A 20,457-nucleotide genomic window follows, 5' to 3' on the forward strand; every position below is an offset into this window, starting at 1 on the left:
GACTTTCCGTATGAAGCCACCACCCACCTCCCGGCTTTCCTCACGCGCCCGCACCCTTAGACAGAGGGCAGAGAGGGAAGCACATCGGTGTATGCACTTTAATATAAACCATAGCAGATTCAGCATGTACAAGAGAAAAGTCTGATAAAAAAAAACAACCACAAACCAACATTGTTCCAGCGCAAGCTTCCCAACAGTGTGAGCACCACAACTTCTAGAAAGCCCCTTCTTTATCCCCGTGTTGCAGTTAGCCCCCTTTCTCCTCCTTGCAGCAACAGAACAAAACAGCTTTAAAAAGACAAAAAAGGGGGCAGTGACATACAACGAATACATCAGCATTTAAATTAAGGCAGAATAAATAACTTGTACATCAGTGACGCATTTTCAGGCAGGCGCTGGGGCGTGGAGCGCCGCTGCTGCTCTCCTCACACTCACACTGCGAGGGGCCGGTGCTGCCCGGCCTGCCCTGCCGCGGGTCCTGCTGGCACTGCCCTGCGCATCACCGCTGCCTGCTGCCCCGTGCTCCACATCATGCTCCTCACGTTACTGTTGGCGTGCCTCAGGCAAGTCACACACATGCTGTGAAAGGATCCCCCAGCCCAAGCAAGGTTTAGCCATAAGGTATTTTCCAACAATTCAACCTCTTCCCCACCCATTTTATCCAGGATTTTTCTCCCACACAGTGGCTCTTCCGTAACAGCTTCCTTGTTGCTTCAGCAGCATCCCAATCCTGGACCAGAGAGATGATCCGCTCACAAGCACAGCTTGGGATTTACAGCCCTGCAGCTGCCCTTGGAGCAACAACCAGATAGTTTCTCAGCCCAGGATGAGTAGCTTAAATGGCACCGTCCACTTCAAGGACAAAAGCTATTGCTCTTGGAAGTGTGAAGAGTTCCCCTCTCTAGTGGGAAGGCAAAGCAGTTGGACGTAGCTGGGTAGTTAGCTCCACCAAAAAAAAAAAAAAAGTGGCCAGTTACAGGGACATGGCTGTTAATGTGAATGATGGTACATACCGCAACCATAAATACAACCACAGAGTGAATACAATTCTGCCAAGTAGCACAAGACACTCGGGGGCGCTGGGGATAGTGGTGGGGGTGGTGTGGAAATCATAATTGGTGTCCCACTTTCCCTGCCAGTGGAACAGTCCTTTAGAGGGACATCCACCAAACAGCAAGTTAAGAGCTTTGTTCCATTCCAGCCAGTTAGTATATTAGTCCCAATTTCATTAAACCATGAGCAAAAGGACATTACCAATCCTTTCCAAAAAAAAAAAAAAAAAAGAAAAACAAACATAAAACCGTTTAGTTAAAATCTGGCTTCTGAAAGCCTTTATAAAACCTAGATGCCCTCTTCAGCTGGTGCATAAGAAAATCCTAAAAATGCATCTGAGGCACTGGAGCTGCTGGCTGCTAGGTCAGGCGTGTGGGTGATGGAGGCGGAGATCGCTTCTTGGGTGAACTCTGGATCAAAGTGTCGCAGATCAGCTGGACCAGCCTAAGCCAAAGAGCATACGCATGGTCACGTGGAGTGAGCAGACCCCAACCAACTGCTTATGTTCAGGTATTCTAACACAGCTGCTCTTCCAACAGAGTTCTCACCGCTGCGTTTGCAGTTCCTAACCTGCACTGCAGCAATGCCCAGTGCCCACACAAGACATCTGGAGAGCATTCCTTTTGTAACGCTGTAAACCAGATACCAACAGAAATACCCACTTACCACATTGGGGTTGAATGGAGGAGTAATCCTCTTGTGGTACAAGTCATCCCAGTTTATTGGGCTGAAGAATACATGGTTCTTTATCTCAAGCTGCATAGAAAGCAGGGGGAGAAAGAGTCAGTCTTCTGCCAACCCTCCTTTTCCAGCACCTGCCAGCTGGTTTCATACCATTAAGTGTTTGGAGCAAGACTTAGAGCTACTGCATGTTCATATAGGGGCCATGTAGCAAATCTTTAATACATGAGGGTCACAGTCCAGTAATCCCTTGAAGGGACATGAAACCATCACGCATTGCTGTCCTAACTTGTCACCACACCTTTCCCTTTGGAAATTCAGGTCAACTCTATATGCCTCTTTTAGGAGATTGGAGAGACATCAAATTGCATGCAAAGCTTTTTCACAGGGCATGCTGTTATCATGAAAGAAAGGCCCTGAACAGAAAAGTTTCCTATCCCTCCTCCCTCCTGATTGTAAGGGGGGCCACCTACAAAGTCTGTCTTGGCCCCCAGCCTCCTCTTCTGGTCCTTGTGGAGGAGTCCCTGGAGGATGTCACAAGCTGCCACAGTCTTGCTTCCTTGGATCTGGAGTGGCTTGTGCAGAATGTTGTCATACATCTGAGAGACATCCCGGCTGTAAAAAGGAGGCTATTTTGAAAGAGAGAAGAAACAGCCAAGTAAGACATGAGCTACCATAAGGAACCTCACATCACAGGTCAAAACGAGTCCTGCAGTGAGCAGATGAGGGAGACCTGCTATATTGCTGTGTTCAAAAGGGTAATGGTATGACTCAACCAGGTCATCCGATTCAGGATTCAGTGGTCTGTCAGGTACCACGTGAACAACCAACCTCACACCACAACTTTTGAAAATTCTCCACCATGTAAAGCAAACCAGACTGCTTCCAAACTTACCAGTCCAAACAGCATTTCATAAAGGACAGCTCCTAGGCACCACCAGTCTACTGTCCTGTCATATGGCTGCTTCTTTAGCACCTCAGGAGCCAGGTACTGGGAAGAGCCAGAAGCAAATAATTGAGTCAAATTACAAAAGGAAGGGCTCTGCCCTCATAAGTATGCAAAGCTGGCTGTAGTTCAAGCTGAGCAAACGCATTAGGAAGCACACAGATGCATTTTGACTGTTCTTTTATAGACTTTCCACTTGCTTCAGAGCTATGGGTTTGAAAGACACCTACTGAAACCCCCAACATGTTTTTCTGGGCTACAGAAGTTTCTCCTCTTACAGAGGACTTGTACAAGGATCTGCCACCCACAACAACTCAACCAGCACACCTGTCCTGCATTGACACGTTACACCTCTAAAAGGCTTCTGTGGTTTTAAGAAAGCTGCAGTTTTTCATCCCACTAAGTCTGTTCAAAGCAGCAAAACTACCAATAACCACCACTAAGGAGCAACACACAAGAACTCAAGCAGCCTGCAGAACAAGCAGCACATCAAGCCTGGTCTCCCACAGGATTGTCTCTGTGTGCTGTCAGGCTCCCTTGTCTAGGGCAGGGGAAACAAAAAAACCACAAAAAACAGACACTCACCAAAACCCACAAAACAAAGCTCAAACATTCCTGCTTGGTTCATGCTGTACTGTTGCATAAGTAGGTCCCCACTGAAAGCAAAGGGCTACCCCCAGGGAATTCCTGCACACTTCTACTGTGCTTGAATACTAAGAGGAATATACAGACCCTTCTCCAAGCTGTCCGAGGAAGGGCAGCAGAACAGCTGCATTACTAAGGCCACAGTGCTACCAAGATCCCCAGCTCAGTAAGAAGCAAGAAGAAAGCCTCCAAGGCAGCAGATTGGAGATGGGTTTTAGCAACACCCAGCTGAGGTGCATTGGAAAGAAGGCATTTCCTCCCCTCTGAGCAGTGCTCACATTCCAAAGGAGAGCCTGGTGCTCTCCTCCACACAGCGTGCTACACAGGAGCTGCAAAACAAGTACACAGAAGAGCCCAGCAAGGTCCCATGTATGTCAGTACCAGCAGGCTCCCTGTTCTGCAGCTCCAAGGTATCAGAGCAGGTAAACAGCCTGCTCATGGGCTGCCAGGGTCAAGGTTGTCTCCATAGTCACCTGGAACAGTCCCAGCTTCACAAGACTGGCCATTTCCAAGCACAGGGATCCCTGCCCCTCATAGCACAACAAATTTAGAGTACTAATCAGTTGCTACAGGTAAAATTCTCTCTCCTAGGTAGGGTAGGCCTTATCTGAACTCCAGCTTTAGGCTGACAGCCTCAAAGAGCCCGAGACGGTCTAATTCACAAAGCCCGTATTTTGAGATGCTGAGCACCCATGTAAGTCTGAGATCCAGGGCTGCAAGTTTCTGAAGGCTTTCAGTCCCCAGATCACAGTGAAACCCCAGCACATGCCGTACCTCTGGAGTGCCACAAAAAGTAGAAGTTGTCTCCTCTTGCTCCATTCCTTCTTTGCAGAGTCCAAAGTCTGTCAATACTATGTGTCCCTAAAGAAGAGGGAGAAATTTCAGCTTGGCCCGCTCCTAGAGGAGACAGCATTTCCCTTCACATTGCATCTCATATAGTGTTTAGTTCCCCACTGCTCATCTGTTTCCCCTCCCTCACCTTCTAGGCATCCTATAGTACAAGTACAGGAGCTATAGAGAAAGAGTCTAGATTTTTTTTAATTTGTCTACAACTGCATAGCAATTAAGAGATTCAGCACTGCTGTGCTTTGCCACTGCATTGTCCCAGAGCCAGTTGATACAGCAGTCACTATCAGAGTACCAGCAGTGACTTGCTTTTAGCACCCCCGATCCCCGACCACAAGTCAGGTCCCAGCTTTTGGGAATGAGGTGAGAGGGCTTCAAGCATGCAGTTCTGCAGAGGAACAGCTCACTCCCTCTTGCAGTACCTGCATGGAAATGCAGTGGTGCATACATACAAAATCTATGCAAGGAAATGAGCTATAGCCCAGCTTGCAGGACCATAGCCCTCTGTTTGTGGTCTTGATGCTTTTAAAGGCAGAAAGAAGACAGCAGGAGTTGTGAATATACCTGGCAATCCAGGAGAATGTTCTCAGGTTTTAAGTCCCTGCAAGACAAAGAGTGCTGTTTGAGCAGGTTTGGCCAGATATTTAGAAAAGCCAGATCGGAAACACCAGCAGCTAAGAACAGGAGCTAACAAAGCTTCCCAATCCAGTTCACCAAGACTTTCCCAAAGTGCAGGTTCCCATCACTGTGGGGTATCAATATACACACATGCAAACACAGAAAGGCTGCTCATACAGATCAGGTGTTAGCCTGCATTTCTATGCATAAATTGTTACTGAGAAAATTTCTTACCTATTGAGCTAGATTTATTTTTGGTATTTGCACTTAACCATTCTCTGTCCTTCCCACTATCAGGCTGGAAGTATTTACTGCCCATCAGGTCCCGTGCAGACCGTATCCCTCTTGCAGGATAAAGTGCCAGCAGCACATTGTCTTGTCTGGACTAGGATGTTCTTCAGCTACTCCAGTCCTACATTTTGCAGGGCCCTGGTGAAGCCCTTTCCCTCCCCAGCACTGCACACAGCCTGGCTGGGCAGGCTACATGCCCCTGCTCTCCCCAGCAGATGTACCTTACCTGTAAATGATGTTTAAAGAATGCAGGTACCCAATTGCACTAGCAACTTCTGCAGCATAGAATCTGGCCCGGGGTTCACGGAAACAGCGCTCCCTTTGCAAGTGGAAGAAGAGCTACAGGCAGATGAGAAGGTTGATCATTTCTTCTCTAAAAAACTGAAGGATATCTGGAGCAAGCCTGAAGGCCAGCTACTCAAGCACAAACCAATTTGCAGCAAGTGACACATGAACAGCACCAAATAAGCCCTAACCACGTTACCTTGAGCAATCTAAACACATTTGTAGAAGTTGCTTCATTTGTCCTCCTCTTACATCACAATCTCACTTAAGAATTCATTCCCCAGAACACTGTTATCTGCTGATCTAGTTAAAAAAAAATCCTAAAAAGAAGTTTATTAGAACTATTATAAAATTAGGATTGCTACATCCCACAAGCTGATTATAGTGGTAGTATGGCCATGACAAGTGGCATGCAGAGATCTGAACCCACTAAGATCCCCAATATAAAATCTCTTTAGGCAAGACATTCATGTTAACAGTATCTCCCAGCCAGTTTCAGAGAGCACAGAAAAAGACAGCTGAAAAAAGTGAGCATCTACAGGACAGAAAGTTGTTTAGCAAACTGCAATGACCTCACCCAAGCACTGGACTAGGACCCAGAGCTGCCTCACTAGTGGGTTTTCCCTAAGACTCACCAACATCTGTATTTCCCATATTCTCCATAGGATTTTAAGATTCCCCTAACACACACTTTTCTCAGCATCCTTGCCTTGGGAATCATCTGACTCTGGTCAGCCAGCAAGATCTTCATTCAATTTACAGGTGAGATAGCATGCCAGCCACTCCTGGCTGGTCTTTCCCAGCAGTCAAAACAGCATTATACTTCAACATCATTATCTTCTGACAAGAAACAATTTTTGGCAATAAAAGCAGCATGTGTGGGAAGGACCAAACAGAGGATTGAAATAAAGCCTGTAAGTGTGCACTCACCTCCCCTCCATTTACATAGTCAAGCACAAAGTAAAGCTTCTCTGAGGTCTGAAAGGAGTAATGGAGTCCCACAAGGAAAGGGTGCTTGACATTTTTCAGGAGCACGTTGCGTTCTGCCATGATGTGGTTTTGCTATCAAAAAGCAGGCAAGGTGTTAACATTTCTGGCAAGGGTCCAGTCCAGCCTCCTGTAGGGGCTCACTGCTGTTTTCAAAATGGGTGGCAGCTGGGAGCCCAAGAGGGTTATCTCCAGCCCCTGAAAGGGAAACACTCTCCTCTCTGACCAGATTCATCTCATTTCTTCTCCATGTTCCCATGGCAAGAGAAATCCATGTTTAACATGTGAGATGTCTACATGAATACCAGCCACAAGATACCTTGATTGTATTACCAGGATACCTTATACACGCTGACCACTATTCACAGAAGTAGCCAAGGAGAGCAGACATACCTCCTTTTTCTTCAGGATAGTTTTCTTATGCAAGACTTTCACTGCATAAAAAGTCCCATCACACTTGCGTTTGGCCAGGAGAACCTGCAACAGAAGGCCCTGGTCATGGGTTTCAGTCTCACCTTCTGCTCATGGTTGGCGTTTCCTCACAGAAGCTCAACACTCTTGTGAGTGATTATACAGAGTGTACAGCTACACAGGGTCAGGTACAAAGTTTTAAAGACCAAGCTCCAGCCCTCTTACTTCCCAGAACTTTCTCATTGCTGGAAAGAAGCACACAGCATCTCCACATCCATCCCTTACACACCCAATAGAAAATAGTTTTGGAGCATTTGGGGACAGTCCCATTTAAAGTGAATCCTTGCTATTTCACAAGATACAGATTTATCTCAAGATCTTTTGCCAGCTGAACAAGCCTGAAACTTATTTTGAATCAAGTACTTCTCCTTACCATCCCCACCCTGAACATAAAACACCTTACACTTCTGTCCTTAGAGAGACTGCAGGACAGCTCAAAGGACAGATGATGAAAACCCTATCTCAGGCTTCATCTGGTCTCAGCCCCACTGAGGCCAAACTCCCCAGGAAAGGTGCAAGCAAAGGACGCAGCTAGGCATGCTTTCTCTTTCCAAGCTGCCTCTGAAGAGCTACAGCCCACCTGTACAAGCCCACTTACTTTTCCAAAGCTTCCTTTGCCAATAACCTTCAGGAAGTCAAAGTCTGTTGGCTTGGCACTGTTGAGCAAGAATGGAACAAGTTAATGTTTCTGGGAGAAACACACACAACAGCAATGCTGCCATCAAAGCTGAGTTCCTTCTTGGAAACACAAGTGTTTGTGAAAGCGATTAGAGGGCACTGGACGGGTGACCCTCGCTCCCAGCCAGCTCGGGATTCGCACTGCACATGTCAGTGCGCCCAGCAGAGGAGGAGCAGTCCCTCAGCAACCCACCCGCTGAACACTGTGGCAAGTGAAAGCACCTGTCAGGACCAAGCAGCACCTTTGCAGGGAACAGTTTATCCCCATTTCCAGAGAAAGACAGTCAGGGAGCCAGCAGGGATGAGGAAGATCTTCCCTTACTACCTTTCAAGAGAGCTGTGACACAGCGCTGCAGGCATGGACAGGAGAGGATTGCTACCACAACAGGGATCAGCTCTAGCTGAATGTCTTGAAAACTATGCACCGGTGATACACATTCTATTAAAGGACAAGTAATGTAATTGTTGGGACTTTCACAGACACCACCCATGTGAGACACAGGGACCAACTGCATTCCCCTACCAGATCCCTTCAATGCGTGCTCCACACCCTACCTGGCTTTTGCAGGGAGCTTACTTTGGGTTTGCAGAAGGTCCAAGGTTGATGTTGTCAGTTGTGGCTGGAGGCTAGGGAAGATAACAATGTTAGTCACAAGGACCACGCTGCAGGTTGTGCTTTCCTTTCCTCAATACAGCATCACTTGCACAGAGCCATTGGTAAGCACCCATGAGCAAGAGACACAATGGATGCTTTGGCAAACTTTTAACTGATGGTGGAATAGTTTGGGTTGGAAGCAACCTTGAAGATTATCTTCCCCTCCCCAGACTCCGGGAGCATTATGCCTCTTCCAAAAGGCTATGTTGGGCCTCTCTGCTCTCCTTTTTCTTCTCCCAGCATCACCCACAGGGACAAGGCAGCAGTAAGACTCCCAGCAGGCTAACACAGGATCTCCTCCTTGCTTTTTCTCCTACAGGCACCAGCCCCTCTCCATCCCAAAGGTAAGAACTTGCTGGCTCAGAGCCATGGTCTCACCTGGGTGCTTTTGTCTGGGCTCCGGGAACGATCCATTAGAAGAGCAACTCGTTCAGCACTTGGGAAAAGAAGAGTAAGCCAGTATTGAAAACAAAATCCAAGAGAGAAACAGCTTCACACCATAACTCAGCAGGGACCAGTGCAGACCCCAGTGTGTGCTCTCCTCCATCACGGCAAGCCTCAGCTGAATTCCCCAGCTACCCCCTTGGTAGCACTGCTACTCCCAAGGGGTGGGGGTGCACATGCTCTGGGGGAGGCAGGGGACAGCAGGTGCATACTGACAGATGGAGGGGGAAAACGTTCATGGGTGCACAAGTGATTCAAAGAAGCACAAGCAGATTAAATGGTACAGTTAGCCCTTGATTTGCAATAGCAGAAACTAGGCAGGGCACCAACATGTGAAGACCAGTACAGCCCCAGCAGCAGCACAGCATCAGGGCCAGACAAGATTGCAGCCCTCCTGGCTATGGCCAGCCCCCTCTCCAGGCAGATGCAGCCCCCAGCCCATTGCATAGGGATGCTGCAGCCCAGCAAGTGTCCCCACAGGGAGCCAGGGGAGTCCAGCTGGGTCTGACCACCACATGCCTTCCAGGCTGGCAGCAGACAGAGGCCATTCCCCCAGGCCAGGGCAGATCAGGGCAGTTTGGGGCTGTTGATGTTGCAGAGGAAAGGGGCTGGCCCGTACTCTGTGGGCAGAGGCATTAACACACAGGGCTCTCATCCAGGCAGCACAGCTGCTGCTGGGGCTGGAGGTGCTGGACTTGAACATCAACACTTGTTGGTTCAGATCCACCCTGCTTGGGCATCACTGGGGAGGGATGGGTCCTGCCACCCCAGGGATTCCTCCCTTTGGTTTTAAAGGCTCCCCCACTCTCCTTGCAAAAGTTGGGATTAAAAAGATGACAGAAGGTGGAGTGGGGGGAGGCAGCTCTGTTCCCTTCTTCCCAGTCCCAGAGAGCTTCTTCCATTCCCCCCTCAGCCCCACCAAGCTCTCACACACCACAGGGAGGCTCCGAAGGCTCTCATCCCCCCAGCCACCCTCTGCTGTGCCCCTTCCAAAAAGGGGGCCCGAAGTTCCCACTGGCCTCCCACACATCTCACCTGCGGGTGCTCCCTCTCTCCGCCCCCACACACTGTCAGGCACAGACCCCCGGCCATCCCGGAGCCGCCCATGGCAGGAGATGCTGGGAGGCAGCGGGTGCTGGCAGCTCTCCCTGGGGACTGCCCACATCTGGCCGGTGCCAGCCAGCTCCATTCACCGCCGGGCCAGCACGGGGGTTATCAGGCTGAGCTTTTAAAGGGCTCTCATCCCACTGGGAGGTTTTCATACTCACTACGAGCAGAGCCTGGAGCCGGACGCCTTGAAGGTTTGTCCTATCCTCTCACGGCCGTGCTTGATGAGTTCTGCAAGGAAAGTTGGAGCACCGAAGCCGATTAGCTGGCAGCATGATTTCAAGTGCACAGAGGCACGTTTGTTCTTCACTGACCTTGCTCTTCTCTCCACAGCTGCCCTCCTCCCACTTCCACCCACGTACCAAAATAACCAGGAAATTATAGGAACCAGGACAGCTCCCCTCCCAGCCCTGCCAGGAGCCCTCAATAGCTCACAGGATGGGGATGAGTGCCACAAAACAGACACTCTCTCCCATGGCAGAGGGGACTCAGGCTAAAGCAACCCCGTCAAGCCTCCCTGAGCCACCCCTTGGTCCCCAGGAGGGACAAGGAGTGTGCTCATAAGGACGATGTTGTACTGGAATACGTCACACACTTGGCACATCCACTGCCCCTTTCATTCAGGACTCTGAGTAATTAGGGACATGAATGAAACCTTTCAGGGCCCTGCAGGAGGTAAGCCAGCACACACACATCGCAGCAAGTAAGTGACTTGCCCAAGGACACAGCCAGTGCCAGAAGCTGGGATTCCCACCACAGAGCATCCCTCATGCTCAGCTGTGCAGGCAGTTGCCACCACCCATCATCATCACCACCTCTCCCTTCACAAAGAGGCAAAGTCCTGAGCCTGCTCCCTAGCGCACAGGCCGAGCAAAAGAAAACCCTGGGAAGGCAACGTCTATGGAGGAGTTCCTTGTTTTGCTTAGGAGTAAATAACAAAAATATTTGAAGACTCAGTTTTACTCCCTGGCTCTGCCCTAGTTTTACTACTGGAGGGAAATAAAGAATTAAAACAGTCACAAAAACATACACTTTCCACTGCTTCCCCTAAAAAAAAAAAGGGGGCCTTTGTAGACACAAGCAAGTTGTCATCCTGGAATAGCTCTTCTACAGACCAAGGAATTGGCAGCACCAACTGCCAGAGCCCAGGCAAGGAGTTTGTAGGACAACAACAAGTTTTGAGGTAAACACAAGCCCATTTAGAGAACCCTTCCTGCATGGGTCTTCAGATCTGCCAGGTGGAGGGACCTGCACGCTCCGGAGAGCCACTGAACCAGGCTCCACCAGTGATCCTGGGATCTGGGTGCGTATCTGATGAGGACCCGAAAAAACAGGCTGTGGTTTCAGAGTCTCCGAACAGATAAGAAAGGAAAAACAGAAATTTAAAGTGAAACCCACAAACCACTCAGTGAGAGAGCTTACAACATCAGGCTGGTCCGAGACCCTGACCTTGTCTGATACTTTGCTCTGCAGCAGGTACAGAGCCTGTCCCAGCAGGCACCCACCGGCAGGGACAGCACGCAGGCAGCACCCAGACGGATCAATCCCCATCCCCTCCCACTGGGCATAGTCCTTATTTCCCTGACAGTCTGGCTCTCCCTGGCTCACTGAGGTCTACTGAAGGTCATCCAACACCTGCCTTGGGGCTGCACCTGTCCCACAGGCTGCTAGACAGGCTGGCCAGGTACCACGGTCACAGCAGAGGGATGTCCGCCCTGCTGCCTTGGCACAGGCGACACTCACGGCTCAGGGCAAGGGAGGAGGTTGGCACAGGGGATGGTGAGAGCTCACAGGTATGTGTAACAGGCCCCAGGCTGCAAATGGCAGCAGCAGATAGAGGAGCCAGGGCTCCCACCCCTTACCACAGCAACCCAACCAAGCCCACACAGTTACCACCTCGCTCCTGCTCCAAACAGGTGACACAGCCTGTTCCCTACAAACCTGAACCCCCACAAGCTTGGGTTTGGCCCCACGGTCTGTCAGTGGCAGCATACGCTGTTCTGATCTCAGACTCGGGGAGGGGGTATAACAACTCGGGCACAGGTGGACATGTCACAGCTTGGGCACCTTGGAGCACACAGGCCAGCCACAGACACACCTCCACCTGGCCTGGAGGCATTTGCTGGCAGCGCAGGATGCAGGACAAGTCCCTGACTTGCTCTGAGGGGCTTGGACAAGGCTGCTTTAGCAAGGTCTCCACAGCCTGCAGTTAGGCAGCAGCCTCTTCCAGGGCCACAGCCTGTTCATGCTTCCCCCCACCAGCCCCGTTCTGCTCCAGTGCTTCTTTGCTGGAAGTGAAGCTACGCAACAAGTCCCTGCTGACCAAGGGCAGTGCTTTCCAACAAAGCTATTGCATTTAATGTATTTGCTCTGAGGCAAGAGTCTCTCTCATCGCACTGAAGTACCACACACGTTTGTAGAATACATACGTCCTCATCCTGTATCCTTTTCTATTCAGGCTCAGAGCCACCTTGCCCAGCCTCAGTCCACCTTCAAAGCCAGGTTAGTTTTTGGTTTAAATCTCCTGATCAGTCAAACTGGCTTTTCCTTATCACTAACAAACCCTACTCCCCCTAAAGCACAAAGATTTCTGAGTGCACACATGCTGAACAACAGAATCAGAAATAGGTCACGAAAATACGCTGGAATCCTTGGTTATACATGCCCGGCTGCATCCCTCCTTGTGCCTGCTGGGGCAGCAGGAACGCTCTAGGCTTGGCCAGGGCCACAGAGAGCATCAGCAAGCAAGTCTAGGAGTTTCCTGATACGATGTGACTATCACACACTCAGAACACAACACACTGCACCGTATCACCACCACCACTGCCCCCCTCCCCAAAGACCATTTCACCCCCAACGCGCAGGCCAGAGGCATCCCTCAGGCAGCACGCACCCACTTGGCCAACACAAAGCTACTACTTACAAGTTGGAGCAGTTCATACAGCTAAATCTCCCCCCACCAAACATCCCTCGGTAACATACATTTTCTTCCCAGCACAGCACAAGCAGCTCCTTCTTCCTTCAACAGTTCTGCCAGCGGTGACCCACATTCCCATGCTAGCCCAGCGTTATTTGCTACAAACACATTACTAATGCAACGCATACCTTGCACAGAAAGGCAACCTCATAGACTCGTCATCTGCAAGCTGCCTCCCACCCTCTTCCCTGATGTCACCGCTCTCAGCATCGTTCCCTACCTAACCTAGATTGCAAACCCCTCCGAGCAAGTGCCTCGTCCTCTCCTGCTCTAGGAAGGGCTAGTTGCCAGCATGCGGAGGCAAGGAGGCCTGGCAGGCTGTCACTGGGATAGCAGGTGATGTTTTGGAGGCAGCACAGGGTTTGGAGGGGCAAGGTTGAGAGAGGGGCACCTAAGGCAGCCCACAGCTTTTGTCCCTCGCAGGGGCTGCACAGGGTGTAAGGGGGAGATGCCCCAGTTTCAGCTCAGAGAAGGAGCATAGGGAGGGGCAGGAAGGAGTATTCCTGCAAACACATGCTTTTCCTCAATAAAGGAGGAAAAAAAATCCAATAAAAACCCACGGAACTCAAGCTTTCCTCTGCTACAGATGCAAGAGAGAGCTCCAGGCCAGCACTGAACTCCACTTTCATTCCCATTGAGACATTATAGCATGCAGCTAATCCAGGAAGAGGTTAGGAACGACTTTAAAAGACTTCTTCACTTGGGGAAGCTTTCTTAGCTACCCTCTGCAGAGCTTCTGCTTTGCCCAATTTTCTCTTGCAGACCCTTTTCCCTACACCCCAGAGAGACTGCATAGCAAAGCAGGAGCCCCAGCCAAGCAGCCCTGGCTCTGAGCAAGCTGGAACCCACATTACAAACAACCCTTTGGATTTTGGGGGAAAAACTACATGCAAGGCTGAAAGAAAACAGCAGGTGGCTAAAAGCTTGCAGCATTTTTTGCAAAAAATAACCCCATGAAAATAGAGAACAAAGCATTAAACACACCTGGGAGCACCTCTACAAGCAGAGGCTGCGTCCTGATGCATGGGAAGCAGCCCACAGCCAGCGAGCACAGAGACCCCTCAGTCCCCATCCCCACACCAGCCCCCTCTGCCTCTGGCTGTCCTGGCAGAGCAGAAGCCCCAGGCGCTTTCCTAAATCTCAGAGGGGAATAGCTTTGCTTCCTGCAGCACTTCATTTAGCCTGTGAACACAAACACCCCCACCCTCCCAAGGTAACCATCCCACTGCTGGCTCACTTACAGCCCTTTAAAGAGAGCAGGAAAAGCTGATCAGCTGCAAAAAATGAAGAGACACCTGCTAGATATACCCAAGGAGTGAGAATTTAGGTAGGGGTGGTAGTTTTGGATGAGGAGGGAGCGGTCTGGGTGATGGGTTGGAGCAAATTATACCCTGGCAGGCATCTCAGGTGTTCAGAACAACTTTTTACACATTAGTAAGCTGAAAATTTGTCTCCTGTCCTGTGGTGGGGAGGAAGGTCATGGCTGTCATTTGGTTCAGGTCAAACCCAGAAGAAGTTGCTCCTTCCCATGTCCTCCACTAACCCAGGAAGACTGCAGCCCAGGGTAGCCAGACTGGTGCTTTGCAGCAGTATTAAATGCAAACATAAACGTACATGGACAGGAAAACCTGGCATTGCAAGCATGCAATGATTTGAGAGAACAAAGCTAAGCTCTGAGAAAAGGGAAACATTGGAGAAGGGCTCTCTCTTCACTGAAAATAAAGCAATCGCTTTTTGCTTCCACTATAATTTCCTATAAAATCTCCCTGTGTGCAGCTGCAACAGGAGAAAAGCCATCTTACGGTGCAAGCTAAGGAGTAAGTGCAAGGCAGTAAAGGCAGAGGTCTGGGCAGCCTTCCCCAGGGGGAGCAGAGGGGCTGATCGCTGTGGGACAGGTCCCTAACCCCAGACTACAGCCACCCAGAGAAATGATCTGAAACACCTGATGTGCTCATTGCCATGTGTGATGAGAGGGGAAGCAGCATGTTGCTTGAAGTACTGTTCTGTCTCAGGTCAAAGCCTGAATTTTTTTGCTCAGCCAAAATCCTCAAGCTATTGGCATCATCAGCTTTTAAAAATATCTCCTATTATGTTTTGATTTTCTCCAGTTTTGCCTCTACTTGCATTGTAATGGTCAAGTTTCAAAATACTTTCAGCAGCTAATTTACATTTTCAAATCAATATCTCCTGCTTTTGTTCCTTTCAATAAAAAACTTGGTATTATCAACAAAATCTGCTTGATTTTATTTTCCATATAAAGGCATCTTTAATTAAAAACCCATTTTCTATCCAAAGGAGAGGAAGCAGAAGGATCCTGGAGGGAAAAGTTTTTACCAGCTAGAATGCATAAAATATCTAATCTGGAGTGCAGCCAGGAACAACAATAGATACCGACGGACAAAGCGAAGGTTGGGTTGGTTTTGCCCATCATGCCCCCTCCATCTGTAAGGGCTGCTGACACTCCAGGGCTGTGCACGCGCCAGGTGTAACTCAGGGCCAGGCGTGCAGCGTGAAGCTGCCGTCACCCCTGCACACAGCCACCTCCTGGGTCCTCTGTGGGTCCCACGGGAGCCGGGCTCTGTGCAGCCCTTGCTGGGAAGGGCGAGCCCTGGCTGTGGCATGAGCCAGGCTGGACCCCACCTGGAAGGTGTGCAGTGGGGCTCTGCCCTCTGCCAGCTGCCCAGCCGGTGGGAGACCTCCCTCTGTGGGGAAGCTTCCTCCGTGCCCTCGCCATCCCCAGGGGGTTAATGACACAGTGCCAGTCGGTGGGAGCATTACCCTTCGTCTTCCCAAGGGCGGTAGAGGAGGGCTCCATCCAGGCCATGTACATAAAAGCCAGACGAAGTAGTCCCTTCTCCTTAGGGCTGGGGCGAGAGCTCAGCGATGGGCAGCAGGCATCCTCGGGAAGCAGAGCGTGCAGATGTTTCTCCAGCTGCAAAGGTGAAGGGCACAGGAATCAGGCTAGAAACAAGCCCTCAGGCGCAGCGCTGGCTGCCTGCCAGCCAGGCATGGCTCTGGGATGTGGGGCTGGCTCCCTTTGTGGCACCTACCCAGTGCTCGGTCTGGCGGGGATCATTAGGGTGCTCTGCCACCATGCTAGTGTCCCTGGCTTTGCTTTGGGACACGCCTCTAAAGAGGGTTGGGACTGGCAGGTGGGGGGACACTGGAAGAGAGCTGAGTGGCACTGGTTGGCTGTTTGACTTCTGTACAGCAGAAGAAATTTACCCTACAACTGTAAAATTCACAGATTTCTGCTCTCGGGAAAGGATTTGGGTTTTGATGCTTTTGAGCACCTGAGACCCTATTCGTTGTCCCTGTACCCAGGGTGACTGCCCTGGCACTAGTGGCTCCCTGGCACAGGAGGAGACATTCCCTGGAAGCACAGGGACACATAGACCCCCAGTAAGTCCCCAGCATAGTGCAGATCCTCACTTGGGGGTTCAACAGCAGATGCCAGCGGGTGCCTGGGGAAGCTGCCGAGGGCTTTGCCCTGGCGACCCCCATGCATCTCCCTGGAGAGGTGTCCTGGGCCAGCGGTTGTCCCCGTGATGGAGGACATGAGTGGGACAGGTAGATGTGAGCAGGGTCAGGCTGCAGCGTGCTGCCCACCCAGGCTGCCCTCCCCTTGTGCCAGGGGTGAGGGTTTCCCCTTGCCCTGCCCCTGTGCACCCACAGTCATGGCCAGCAGCAGCTCCTGCCCCTTGCCCAGCACTGCCCCTGCCCCACGACAGGACACGTTAGTGCCATGTTGGAGGGGCTGCTGGATGTGGGAGCCCTTGCAGGGCACGTACATTAGATAGGCACACATCCCTGTGGCCACTGCAGGTGTGGCCATGCACCTCTTACACCCTTGGCCCATTCCCCTGCCCAGCACCCGCACACTCCTAAACACAATTTAAAATTTTAGTGAGGCTGGAGTCCTGCTGGTGTCAGGGTTGTGTTCTGCCAGCGTTGCTGGTCTTCCGTGCTGGGGCAGTGTTTCCCTGCCCTCCAGAGAGCACTTCTGTGCCAGGCAAACCTCTGGCTGGACCTGGGGGCAGAGGTGATGGGCAGCTGTTGGCCAATTTAACCCCTTCTGTGCACATCTCCTGACTGGGATGGACTTGGTCAGCTCATGGTAGGAGCAAGCCCTGGCCAGAAAAGGTGATTTTTTTCAGCTGCACTCGCACAGCTCAGAGCCTCCAGACATTGGCAGTGCTTGGAAGCATTTTCCTTTCCCTCCCGGGGGAGGAAAGCTGCCTTCACTCGCACAAGCCCTGTAGGGGGTCTAGGGCTGTGTGGTCCAGCTGAGCCTGGTCCCTGCCAGCAGGGCCAGCCCTGGCCAGTGCCACTCACCCCGGGAAAGCCACATTTGCACAGGTCCAGCCCGTTGTCTCTACATGCAGAGAGTACCCCTGTCTCTCCCTATTAAAATGTTTTATATGCAATGCATATATGCTATTTTATAGGGAAAGGTGTACTATTTTAATCTCCCCATCTGGCAATATCTGTAACCGTAATCATAAAAGTATTGCTGCAGTGGAAACACACAGTCCTGAGCAATTGTAATTGCAAGGAAGGGTCCAGATAAGATTAAAACAAATATTTCTCTAGAGAGCACAAAGCAAGTTTCCATCAACCTGCAGTGAAAGGTGACCTAAAATGTTTGACTATTCAGTTATCTCTGCTGGGTAAGGAATAGGACAGGATAGGATAGGATAGGATAGGATAGGATAGGATAGGATAGGATAGGATAGGATAGGATAAAAGCCTATTTCTTCATCTTAAGAGGATTCATGAAAGACTAAATAGACCACTGGTGACCACTGGGTTTGTTTAAATTATTTTTTTCTCTCTACATTTTTCTTTTAGCTTTAAAAAGCCAGGGCTCTGCCTCAGGCATTGCCTTTGATTTTGCCAAGGAGTCCCACATGGGTGCTGGGAAGTTTTGGTCAAAAAAGCCAAGAGGAGGCCACTTGGGGGCAAGTTTTTATTCCAAAGCACAGCTAAAGTGGGTTTGAGCAAATCTCGAGCGTTCTGTGCCTCCATTTCTACAAATACGAACATGACAGAATGCTACTGGTCTCTTGTAAAGCCTCTATATCTGCAGAGGAATAAATGACTGGTCTTCCTATTGCCATTAAATTAGTTGGCTGGGACTTTTTTGCTTCCAAGTGCTTTTTAAGTGTAGGCACAGTCTCTGAATAAATAGCACAAAGCTGGAAGCAGTCTGACTCTAAGCAACCCTTCCTCTCCTGGCTGGCCAGCCTTGTCCTTGGGGAAGGTGCAATTTTCCTGCTTCCTCTCCTCCCCAGCAGGACTTCAGGATACATTACAGCCTATGTTTTAGAGCCTTTCTTAAAAGAAACCAGCTGTTTTTGGGGATGAGCACCTCTTTTCTCCTGCAGTGCAAGTCAGTCTGACATAGGGTGCACACTCAGGGCCACCACCCACGGCTCAAGCCCCAAGTGTGACCAGCCTGGCAGGGACAAGGGCAGAGAGGCAGTTTCCCAGCCGGATTGAGCAGGGCTTAACAGCTTGGAGACGGCTTGGAGAGCTGCACTGCCCGAAACCAGGCCCCTCACTGCTGGCACAGTGCTGGGTTCGTTAGGAAAGCTTGTCTCCCCTCTGCCCTGCTCCACCCCCATCCCATCCCTGAGAGCCGCCGACTCCAGCTCCACCGTATGGGATATATGTTTTTACCCCTTTTTATCTACATGCATGGGAAGCAACTGGGGCTGGCGCAGCTGGGGATAGTCTCTCCAGCACAGCTATATGTACTGGATGCAGTGGGCAGCCCAGTCCAAATTGGGCCAAGCACTGCTCCAGGCATTGTCAGGACCAGTGAGCCCCTGTGCAAGAGCGGCAGCTCTGCACTGAAATCTGCTGAGCCCGTCTCTGCTCCCCTGCTCTGGCACTGAGCAGGAACAACCCTCCCTGTCCTGCCAGCGAGGAGGTCAGGGATGCCCCGTTAGAGGGATGCTAGCACCCCTGAGCTTTGCCAGGCCAGCCTGGCTGCAGAGACACAGCCCAGAAGACCACAGCCAAAATGACCTGAAATTTCTGGTGCAAACCTCACCCTTCTGGTGCTGGCTGCAAAAGGCCAGTGCAGTCCAAGCCTCCTTTCCCTGTGCAGGTAGCTCAGGGACATGGACACACACATGGCTGGTCACCAGTTGCCTCTGCTGATCTGCCAGCTCCTGAAATTACCCAAGGTCAGAAACACTTGTGGCTGCTCCTAATGGGACCTAACCCAGGGAGGTGAGGGGCTGCGGACACAGCAGGGTGATGGAAGTTCCTTGTGATGGAAGTTTCCTGGGGAAGGCACAGTTAATGCAAGAAACCTTTCCACCTAGTACAGCATTTCCAGAGGGAGCAAGGAACTGTTCGTCTCCTCTCTGGATTCCTCCACAGGTGGGAAACAAACCCACTGCTGGAACTCAAATCCCCTCCACTTCTCGCTGCTGACCCTGAGCCAGATGCCTGGGGAGCAGCTCTCCTACGGGCCAGCCGGGTCCCTGGCAGCAAGGGACGAGTCCTTCACAAAACCCCCTGCTTTTCCCAAAGGGGTTCAGGACCTCATTAAGAGAAGGGAAGGTTGTGATCATCCCAGAGAAAGCAAATCGGCATTACCTGCACAGCGCGAGGCGTGGGGAGCTGGGCTCCTGGGCTCCGGCAGCAGAGCCGGCGGGCACTGCCCCACTCCAGCTGCGGGAAGCAGCATGTACCACTGTCCCTCCAGTTGTTTTTATTTTGACGATTCTGTCTGAAGGTCGAAGGAAAAGTCCGAAGGAGGAGCTTGTGGCAGGAAGTAAATGATTACCCTGCCAGCCCTCCCGAGGGGACCAAGGCACAGGGAGCTCGGGTGGGAGAGGAAAATCCCTCCTTGGGGGGATTAGAGGGCAGCTCACCGGCAGGGAAGTGCAAAGGGTCAGAACAAAGTGCTTTGTTCGCTGGAGGCTGTGCCAGGTCACATGCTGGGTCCTAGCAGAGGTAGTGAGGCATGGGTCACCTCCCAAACGCCAGCAAGACCTCCTGGATGTGGACACAACCCATTGCCCATCCACCAGCAATCTGCGGAGCTTGCCAGCAAGGAAGGAGCTGGGCGATGTGGAGCCTTGTCCCCTGGCAGCACTGTGTCCGGGGCAACAGATCCAGGGACTTTTACATGTTTGAACTGTGCAGGCGTGACAGTCCTACAACCCCACTTCTGCCTCCTGTGTGACCCTCCCCTGGCTCCATCCTGGGCCACATGTACGTACAACAAGCACCTGAGCAGCCGGCAAGGACTGAACCCCATGGGCACATCAAAACTGAGGCCAGAGCAGCCCTCTGGGAGCCAAAATCGACTGCCCTCCATTCATGCCATCCCCTATTTGCTCCCTGTTCCTATCCCTAGGTGCCCAGCACCACTGATCACCACATCCCTGTGTGGGTGCCCAGATAAGGCTTTGATGGGTGTATTGGTGGAGTCACTGGTGGACCCTCAAGCTCCTCACCTGAAATACAAACTTCATGCATGGGAGGTATTTTCTGATTGTGCAGGAAGATTCCTTTTACCCTCAGAAGCCCTTTTGCACCTGCCCCTCTCGTGGGAGTTGACCATGATGTAGTTGGCTGATAGATCCCACAGCTCTGAGAAAACCTGAATGGCAGCACCATTCCTTGAGTGTTTGTCAAGCTACTGACCTCTTGCCATTGGCACATGCCTGTCCCAGCTAGGCCTGTGAATCCCAAAGCAGAGAGGAGAAAGAAAAAGGATCACTGCACAGGGAGGCCATTAAGAAAGCAAAA

At 51.1% G+C, this 20,457-nt stretch overlaps 1 protein-coding gene across 2 annotated transcripts; it reads right to left on the bottom strand.

The window, feature by feature from the left end:
* Window positions 1–84: 84 nt before the first annotated feature.
* SGK2 (serum/glucocorticoid regulated kinase 2) lies at window positions 85–19,573 on the bottom strand. Of its 2 annotated transcripts, XM_056354693.1 has the most exons (15): window positions 19,297–19,573; window positions 15,463–15,616; window positions 9,869–9,938; window positions 8,535–8,592; window positions 8,079–8,128; window positions 7,422–7,479; window positions 6,746–6,829; window positions 6,296–6,427; window positions 5,307–5,419; window positions 4,736–4,772; window positions 4,100–4,186; window positions 2,630–2,725; window positions 2,208–2,363; window positions 1,720–1,809; window positions 85–1,497 (listed from the first exon to the last, which is right to left on the bottom strand). In XM_056354693.1, the coding sequence occupies exons 2-15, from the start codon at window positions 15,512–15,514 to the stop codon at window positions 1,342–1,344; spliced, it is 1,239 nt and encodes a 412-aa protein (XP_056210668.1). In that variant the 5' UTR covers window positions 15,515–15,616; window positions 19,297–19,573; the 3' UTR covers window positions 85–1,341. The 2 variants fall into 2 exon arrangements, with proteins under 2 accessions (XP_056210668.1, XP_056210669.1); XM_056354694.1 differs by lacking the exons at window positions 9,869–9,938; window positions 15,463–15,616; window positions 19,297–19,573 and adding an exon at window positions 9,636–9,838.
* Window positions 19,574–20,457: the final 884 nt, after the last annotated feature.

This window comes from Falco biarmicus, chromosome 10 (genome assembly GCF_023638135.1).
Source record: "Falco biarmicus isolate bFalBia1 chromosome 10, bFalBia1.pri, whole genome shotgun sequence".
Classification (NCBI taxonomy): domain Eukaryota; kingdom Metazoa; phylum Chordata; class Aves; order Falconiformes; family Falconidae; genus Falco; species Falco biarmicus.